The sequence below is a fragment of the Montipora capricornis genome, chromosome 3 (assembly GCF_036669925.1).
Source record: "Montipora capricornis isolate CH-2021 chromosome 3, ASM3666992v2, whole genome shotgun sequence".
Lineage (NCBI taxonomy): Eukaryota > Metazoa > Cnidaria > Anthozoa > Scleractinia > Acroporidae > Montipora > Montipora capricornis.
In genome coordinates this window covers 1,407,858-1,417,857 of record NC_090885.1, presented here as the reverse complement: position 1 = coordinate 1,417,857, position 10,000 = coordinate 1,407,858, and the positions used below count along the sequence as shown (strand labels likewise).

Genomic DNA, 10,000 nt, shown 5'->3' with positions numbered 1-10,000 from the left:
ACGCACGATAGCATAATAATCTATTTTTCGAGCCTAATCCGACAGACCCTATAAATCTCAGTATGTAGATAATAAATTCACATTTTGATGTATTTCATTGAAACATGCCAGCTTGGCTTGGAACAAGAATGGGCAAAATACGGCAATGCAACCAAGCAAGGACGAACTTCAAAGAAGATTCGCTCCAAAACTTAAATAACGTTTCGGTGCTTTAAACAAACATCTGAAAACACAAGCAAGTGAGATTTTCCCTCTGATTTTACGAGAACTCAATGCGAATACGTGTGTATAACATAAGGGCAAAATTTTCTTGTCACTGTCGAGGCACAACGAAAACCAGTTGGGCAACCGGATTAAAAACGCACTTGTTCGCTCACATTTTAGAGCAAAACAAACAAACAAAGCAACTTTTCCTTTATGTCCAAAAGGGTACAGATAATTGTTATTTAATCCCAGTTGAAAATAAAAATTCGATCTTCATTCCTGAACAAAGAAAGAACCGATTAAACCACCTTTTAAAAATACGCATCCACTTTAAATAACGCATCTGTAAAAATAACAAACGGTTTAGTGCCCAAGGAAAGATTTTGTGGAGTAACTTCTCGTACTAAGTATGAGCTATAACCTCTTACTAGTATTCTGTTTTGCCGTTGTCGTTCTCTTTCGCTCTCCTTTCGTTTCTGTTGTAGACATAGGTCCTCCAGGCATCATGTAACATTATCAGAGCTTTTAAAGATATGTCAAAACTTGCAATACAGAGAAAAAAGCAGCTCTAATCAAATTAAAAATAGCACTCAGCTTTAAGTGTATATCCCTCCGATGCTTGACTTGAATAACTGCAGCGGCTGTAGACCACCGATATCATATGTCAAACTGGATTGAAACCAGCGAAAAATGCAGAAAGAAAACATCTTTCAAACCGTTTTCCTCCTGAACACGAAAAGGGGTTGACTGTGTAAAAACTATAGTTGATGTCGTATTGCCGTGTAGCCACGTCGAGCTACAGAAAGCGCGCGAAAAATGAAGCCTGGCTTATGTTTAGGTGAATTAACCCGGGTTGAGCCTGCAATCCAATCGAAAATCAGTTCCTGGTCAGCGGCCAACTTCAAAAAACAGCTGGCCCCGGTGAGTTCTAAGCTTAAGCCCGCAATATAGTCACGTGATACTGGTCAGCGGATACCTTGTTTTGACAGGTGTCAATTAATCAAAACATGGACGTCCAATTGCAATATCAAAGATGTATGCTGTCAACTAGCATGATACCGATCACATTGGCATACATGGGGGGTGGACGTACGTACGTACGTACGGACGGTCGATGACGTCATGGTTGTAAAACCAAGATTTCTCGCATTGATGGTTTACCTAATTTTCTTAACAATGGTGCTCCGCGCGCGCGCGCCCTCGACGAAAAGAAAAAGTAATTATAAGACCCTGTCATATCGGACAACAAGGACACCTGGCGAGTGCTTTATAAGATCCTAGCCAAGAAAAAAAAAAATTCAGATAAATTGAACTCAACTGTCAGCAACAGCAATCACGATGTCTCAGACTTGTTGTGTTGCGACTAGCCGTTGTTTAAGCAACGACCAGCCCAACGTCTACGAAAACCCAATTCGAAATAAAAGTAAGCGCTCTCGTAATTACTCTATCGCGATTACTCTCTCCTATTCACTTTGGAGAATACGGGCGGATTATCCTGCAACTGGATTCGTGCGAGCAGTTTTAACGTAAAGATAGAAAATGAACGTACGTTCAATATGTTGTGGTAAAGGCCTAATATTGGCTCATTTACGTTGCTCTTTTTCAGACTGCGACTTAAAAGTGCACTAGAATGTGTGCCGCACAGCCAGCACGAAAATATTTCCTCTTTCAAACAATAATTTGTTACGATTGACGCAGCCGCCGTCGTTGCTTAAAATCCTCAGTGACTGACAAATCCCAACAAACGATTGAGCAATTTCTCAACCATTGGATTTAGCTGGGAAAGGAAATGCCACCTATATCTTCGTTACACATAACTTTCCTTGATGTATGTTTTTTTTGTTATTGGTTACCATTTTGTGTTCCCATGTTGCGGAATTTGGTGAGTCCCCGGCTGATTTCTAGGTGAAGGTTCGATTTCTGCACGACCCGCACCAGAACCTACATGAAAGTATTTTCAACTGTATTGCTGATCACTATTGACTCTACAGCTTCCCTTGAGTGTGCTTACCGTTGGACACAGTGTCGTTGTAACTAATAACTGTGTACGTAGCTTGGAAGTACATCCACCACCAATAAAGGTGCATGTCTGCAACCTCCACGTGCACTCCTAGGCTCTGACCTTCGTGCGAGTAAAATGTTTCAATGCCAGATAGGAGATAACCACACATTCTCGTAATCGGTTTGCCATCTGCGTAGGTTCCATTTTGAATTTCCACGTAACCAAGAGTACACGACCCGTTCCACGCTGAAAAGTCCATGTATTGAACCTCTAACTTAACCTTCTCTCCTTTCCTCGCTGCGATCTGCCAGCTGTAATATGGATACATGCATTCCTGATAATATGTGTAAAATAAGATGCTTCCATTTGTTCCATTCAAAAAACGTTGCTTCGAACGCTCTAAAAAAACAAAGTAAATAAATTATAACCTTTTACAGCAGTTATCAGTCACACGCGCCCATCAAAGACATTTTTTCATATTCGAAAGTAAAATTTAGGTGGACGTCAATCAAATTTCGAACAGTCCATAAAAAGCGATTATGTTTGCACAAACGAATCGAGGCGGGCAATTTCCTTACACCTCGTGAGGGCTAAGACTTGGTAGATGATTGGCTTATTCTAAGTACAATTAACATAGGAAATTTGAAGGAAATCGGAAGTAACACAATTTTTTCGTGACGCTTTTTGTTTCTATTCGCTACTTGCCCAATCCCATAATACAATACGTTTTGGGGGGGGGGGGGAGTTCTTTACATAAAAACAACACAAATTTTTTACTCTTGGGACAGTATATCATGCTTCAGTGAACTGGATATCTACTGTTTCAATGCAAATAACCCCCAAGACGTATTGCATTATGGGATTGTGCAAGTAGTGAATGGGACCATTTGGACCCAGAGCACGCACGGGGACCAAAAATAGGCCACTTGGGATAATACCATAATACTTTTTGCTTGTCCCCCCAAATTTTGCAGAAGCTTTCTTTTCGTTTTCTTTTGGGACCATTGTAAGTCCCCAGAGAAATTGGAAACAATGCATATGCAAAATTTGGGGGGACAAACGAGGAGTATTATGGTATTTTCTGAAGTGGCCTACCTATAAGATAAGTTAACCTGACTTAAGCCTGCGATCCCATCGCAAACCAGAACCTGGCCAGCGGGAAACTTAAAAAAAGCTGACCTCGATGAGCTCTAAACTTGAGCCCGCAATATGGTCACGCGATACTGATCAGCGGATAACTTGTCTTGAAAGGTGTCAATTGACCATAAAATTCCATTGTCTAAGGTGAACGCTGTAAACGACCACCACTTTTGGGCTTATTTATTATTATCACTAGTGCCATTTTATACTGCAGTATAAACGTTCGTATGCTAGCTTAGCACATAGTTCAATAGCGCGCTATTGCGTAACTTAAAGGCTGTAAAAATAACCTGAATATGTTTAAAAAGTTCGTATCTACATACATCTATCTATATATAAACGAATTACAAAGGTTAGCTTCGATTCTTGAAAAGGTAAAAATGTAAAATGAATATCTGCAGACCTATTAAAACAATAATATTAAAGCTTCTAAGACGATTCTACTTGCAAAAAAAAAAATAAATAAATAAATGAAATAAATAATTGTTCTGTTATCCCTGACGGGGGCTATTATCTACTTATGTTAACACTTTGACAAAACTCGCAGTGTTCAGACTTTCAGACAAAAGGACCTTCTGCATTTTCAACAGTACTAGCTTCTTTACCCCTTTTAACTCAAACAAGACTTCGGATGGTGCTCTCCAGTTCCTCACTGTATCCTCCTAACACGTCCATTACGATGTTAAACTGTTTCACTTGATATCCAGGAAACTGTCTCTTCAATTCAAGTCGCAATGGGGTATACTTTTCCGTCTTCACGCAGCTCTTGGTCTCCCTGTTGTTCATCCAAGGACAGCTCATCTCCAGCAAGATGACAGATTTTGCTTTGCTATCCACTATTCGGGCTTCAATTCTGTCAGCTCTCACCGTCACATGATCTGCATAAACAGGGACATCCCAGAAGGCTTTCGCTCAGTTATTTTGATAGACAGGTTTAGGCTCGCTCAGTGAATATAATGGCTGTGCAGCATCTAAAAAAAATTACTTTCAACACCGCATTATGTCGTTGCAGATGTTTGGACTGCGCAAGCGCAGAGCAACCAGCTAATACGTGTGCCACGGACAATCTATACCCCTCTGTCGCCTTAAGTGACCATGCGATGACGGTTTAGGCAGATGGTAAAAAGCCTCGGGCATAGCGAGTCTCCCTGGGGAAGACCTCGTTTAAATTGGATAGTCTCTGATATTTCCTTGCCTAACTTTGTTGTGGCGACAATCTTGGTGTTCCACGTGCTGCAGAGCTTGGTAACCACTCTTTCCAACCATCTCGGGAATCGGTGTACTTCCATCATTTCGCAGAGCCAATCATGATCAACGGAGTCATATGCCTTTGTGACGTACCCACGCCATACTCAGGTTCCTTTTACCACGATGACAGTCTTGTGTGACCATTTTGTCGATCAACAAATTATCCATTGTGCCACTGCACCCCTTCTTAGCTCCCCTCTGCTGAGCCTCCATTAAACCATGTTCCTCCAGGTGCTCATCCATTGGAACCAACAAACATGCAGTAAACCATTTGTAAACTGTGTTGAGGCATGTTATTGGCCTTTAATTGTTACTCCCAGAATATCTCCTAGTATAGTGTATACTGTTTTAGGAGTATTCCTATTAAAGCATTAAACTTGAAAATTCTCCCGGTCTGGGGATCAGTGATGTTTTGCCCCCTACAAACCAAATAGGAAAATCAGTCTGGGCCATAGAAATTGCCTTAAAGCTTGCTGTGACACCATTATGCAACACCTCAGCTTTCTTCCACCAGTAGTTTGCTAGTTTGTCTGGACCAGTAGCGCTCCAGTTTCTCTTCTTTCCAATGATCTTAACTGTTTCATCATCCGTTAGGCCCCATTCCCCCTCATCTGGGGGAGGGACACACCCCACTTTTATAGTGAGTTATGCAGCAGTGTAACAAGACAAAACGGCAACGATATTCTCCAGTTTTTTTCCCAAAAGTAAATGACGTGAAACTTGATGAGGACAGTAAAACGTCCTGTGCGGGTGATTTGACAGTTAATGAATGCTTAAAGGGAAAGTACGGTCTAGAAAAAGTTTCTCTAAATTATGAAAACTTTTCCCCAGGAATTCGAAAATAATTAGCGTTTTGTCCAGTTCCCTGTTAAAATGTGACAAGAGCACTTTGAAGTTGCCTCTTTCGTGACTGGGACACCGCCATCTTGGATATGACGGGTTATGACAAAGCAATAGTCAACAAACGTGTTCGACCTTACTAAATTCTTCGTTCCGCGATCACTTTCTCAATGTTGTGTAACCTTTCTGTTTCGAGAAATTCAAATGCAAGATGAACTATGTTAAACGGTCTAGTCGTTCAATAGGTAGTAGGCCAAGTGGGCCATAAGTGCGACAGAAACTCAAGTCATTAAATACTGATAGATTTTCTAGTCAATCAAACTAGGCGGCAAAAATCAGCCAGAGCAAATGTAATCAAAATATAAACCTTGAACATGCGACAATTCGACAAGCGTACCTTTTTCACTTTCTTCGTTCAGCAACAGCCGTCTTCGATGCTTCAGCAAACGTATTTGTTTGCTTTCACACGGGGAAGCGTTTAATTTAGAATAAGCCGACGAACCTTTCAGATGTTGCTCAATACATTACCGCTGCTGGGGTGTACGCTTTCGCGATGGGGATGAAACTAGACACATGTCTAGACTTGACAACACATATAGGCTACATTTCCACATATAAAAATTAAAAAAAACCGAAGCTTACAGCGGAAAATTAAAATTTAAAGGAAAGTTGGCCGGCGAAAATAAGGGATTCCTCAAACGTGAAACCTGACAGCTAAATTTTCTGTCCATATATAGACGACTTTCACTGTTATGCGCTAGTAAATGTAACTTGAAATGTGGTTAAATTTTGTTAGCAGTATAGAAACTACTCAAAAACGATTTACTCTTACCATTTGATGGAAATATATAAATCGATCGTTTGTTTTCAAGTTGTAACAGGGATCTCGTAGAAAGCCACGGTAGACAGATTAATAGTTGATTTCCAGGCATTTATTTCACAGCAATGAGCGCGGGATAGCACTGCAAGCTCCCTTTCGCTTTGTAAAACTCCTGCATATAACTCACATATAAAACCCTGTTTAACGACCTCGAGGTAAATCTGTTCAAAGGTGGAGCCAATATAAATACAAATTTAGCCTCTGGATTAAGATTCAAGTTTACAAAGCATTGCTCTCCTCGCCTGTGTTTTCTTCCTTACATCAAGTACATTTAGTCATCCGGAGAAATCTTTGACTATTGCTACGTCTTAGCCTCGTATGCATACACAAAAACAAAGATGGCGGATTTCAATTTAAGTTTGCCTATTTTTGAAGCGATATTGTTGACTATTAAAACACATTTAGTCCAAATGAGTGGTCAAGTATGACAGTACAGGTAAAGAACTTTCGAATCAGAGAAACTTTTTCTAGACCGTACTTTCCCTTTAAATGCGCTGAAGGCAATGGCCTCGAATACGTCCCTAGGCTCAGACGACCTTCCATCCTTAGGGAGAAGGTGTTTCGGAATGAGATGACAACTCTTCTTTTGAATACCATAAACTGCTCCTTCCAAAAAGAGTATTAAACTTGATTTCCAGGCATTTATTTAACTTCCTTTTACAGAAGAAGGACGAAAATCCTCATCAGTTTGAACAAATTGGAGGCGAATTACGCTTCTAATTTGCGACAATAAAATCGCATCAAAAGCCATTAACAATATGACGAAACGGGTGCTCCCAAAAATTATTAGTAATGATCAAAGTGGTTTTCTTAAAGGGCGTTCCATCGCCAGGAATATCTTATTAAAAAATTGATGGAATAATAAATTTCGCATATGTGAATAAATCCGGGATAATTATGTTTACTGACTTTGCAAAGACGTTCGATTCGATTGTGTGTCCTATAAAAGAAAGAACGCTTTCAATTTACGTTTTAACTTTGGGGCCTCAACGGTGAGTTACTTCATGTTATTTTATAAAGATGTTTCCATATACACGCCTTTATCCCGAAACGGGAATAACACAAGTTCACACAGAAAAGTAAATCGTAAGGGCACAATATATAATGGGGATCATGATATTGTATCAGATATAATGTCTTTCCTTCTCCTCTTGTCCCTCTTCTTCTCCTATGCATTGACTCTCGTCTCATTCACTTTTTCATAGGTTTGACGGATCAGCTGTCTCTGTTCAGTTCGGTTCTCTACCTTTGTTTTCCATTGGTCAAGTGCATCACCGCATTTCAGGGCACTTATACGCGTGTCTTTATATCTAAGTTCAGAACGACAAGCTGAACGTGTTCCTTCAGCTAATTCAACATAAACCTGCGAACAGGCTCTATTTTGGTTTCGCGTGGCACGTACTGTGGAGTTGGCGAAACGAAACATAGAACCTGACCAAATTCCTCTTCGAAATTCCTTTCGCCTTTTTTTTTGGATTGATTAACATGTCCTTCATCGGCCAATCAGATTTACTTCCATTACACAATACACACGTGGACGGCAGATGCGCGCTACTTTGTTTTGACCAGAGCTGTTTAACGTGGGAGGAATTATAGACGAATTCGAAAGTTACCTTTGGCTTCAATTTGTGAAAAAACAAATTGAAAGCATTATATTTTTGCAAAGGCCGGTGTAAGTCTTCCTCCGAATTTCACTGACTATGCAATTTTGTAAGCTTGACATTTTAATTTGTAATGGAGATAACCTAGCATTTTGTTGAACGGTTTGGCAATAGATTTTTAAAGAAAAAAAAAAGAGAAATACAGTATTCTTTTAACGTGTTTGCCCATGCATGGAGGCTTCTTTAGTGATTTTTTTTTTCGGGAAATCTTCATTTGCAGTGTATTTCTAGAACTGGTTGAAGTAACATCATGATAATTAATCTTACGTTAATTTTTTGGTGGAGTACGAACAGTAAGATGAACTGTCAAAGTTTCGTTTATTTTTTGTACAATTGGCCTCTCTGAAAATATGCCATTTTAGTTTCTGGAATTCGAGTTTTAAGTCAACTCAACTGGAAATATTATGTAGCAATCTTGACTACCAAATTGAACAAACAAACCATGTCAAGTACAGTAAGTAAATAAAGCCGTTTGATATACAGTTATTCAAAACATGCCTTTATGTAACTTGCGATTTTATCAGCATATATATGACCTTCGTCTTATCCAGGAAACCAATATACATCGGCTTTCATTGCCATTTGAAAATTTTAGCTTTCAAAACATCAGGGAAGTGAGTGCCAAAGTACCAAAGTACTTTCAACCACACGGCCACAAAGCTCAGGAAAGCTCTTTCCAGATATTCAAACCCGATTCTGGGCAAGTTATGAGATGTTTCAGATGGCATATGTCCATTTATACAACTAAAATCAGGTTGCACCGTCCACGTCATTGCAAAAAAAAAAAAAAAGAGGCAGCAAACTTCTTAGTACGCTCAATCCGGTATTGCGGTATTCTCCCAGGAAGCCGACGGTGCTCTCCCCCTCCCCCCCCTCTTTCCATCAGTGCTCCGTTTTAAGGGTATTTAAAGCTACTTAGGCTACACTGAAAGGAAAGAAGCCGAAACAAGGATGTGAGATCCTTGGATCGAACTCGGGACCTCTTGCAGCAGGGTCGCGCACTAACCGACTGTCCATTTTTTCTCCTAAAGAGGGCTCCTTCCTTCGTGCAATTGAAGTTCTTGATGTTTTCGATTCGATTTCTGAGCTTAAGAAGTGTTCAGGAGCCACAAACGGGGAAACAATAAGTCGCGGAAACATTGGTAAAGAAGCAACTGTTTCCCCGTTTGCGGCTCCAGGAAGCATTTGTTACAGAAACAAAATTTGCTTCCCGGGAAGCAGAAGGGTCTCTGAATTTGTTCAGAAACATTTTGCTGCTTCTGCAAATGTTTCTTCGTTTGCGCGCCTAGGAAAAGTTTCGGCAAGCAATGTTTCCACAACAATGTTTCCTCGTTTGCGGGGGCCTTTACGAGTAGGTTCAGCAACAAAAAGGGGCCCCGATGCAATGTAATAAGCCGGACATTGTATGGGTGGAGGGGGAAGTGCTTGCACCAGGAGTATATGGTTTGTAACTGACAAACTTGCAATGCTTCTTTCAAATTACGAGGAAAATTTGATTGATTTATGGCAACTCAGAAGGCTTACTTTAATAGGCAAAACCACCCTCATTAAGAGTCTCTTGGTATCCCAACTTATCTACATTCTTGCGCCACTCCCTACTGTTTATCGCGGCATTACAAAAAGATAAGAAACTCGGCTATGAATTTCTCTGGGGGACGGTAAAGGAGATAAAATAAAAAGAGATTTCATGACTAAGAAATATAAGAGGAGTGGCTTAAGGATGATCGATATTAACACGTCCAATCAACGTCTTAAATTTTCCTGGATCAAGATAGACTGCTAGCAGTCCCTTCTGAGTCAGTCCAGCCGCCGGCTTTCGTCACGAATGCGAGCCGAGGGGAGAATGGAGCTCGCTCTATCACCATTCTCCCCTCGGCTCGCTTGCGAGACGAAAGCGGAAGGTCCGATTGACTCAGAAAAGACTGGAAGCAATTCAGGATCAAAAAGTTACTGTACCTTAACCAGATGAACATTGGTGAATGGAAATATATTTTGATGAGAGCTTTAAGAATCTCGGAGGAAAGT

At 40.4% G+C, this 10,000-nt stretch overlaps 2 protein-coding genes across 2 annotated transcripts in view; both read right to left on the bottom strand.

Annotated features, from left to right (window-relative positions):
* Positions 1-10,000, bottom strand: part of LOC138039699 (uncharacterized) — a 229,285-nt gene that overhangs the window by 50,891 nt on the left and 168,394 nt on the right. The gene's annotated exons all lie outside the window — the stretch shown is intronic.
* Positions 1-10,000, bottom strand: part of LOC138041673 (uncharacterized) — a 26,939-nt gene that overhangs the window by 6,288 nt on the left and 10,651 nt on the right. The window contains exon 3 of the mRNA XM_068887423.1: positions 2,216-2,605. Within this exon, the coding sequence (XP_068743524.1) occupies positions 2,216-2,605 (390 nt within the window). The remainder of the gene's footprint in view (positions 1-2,215; positions 2,606-10,000) is intronic.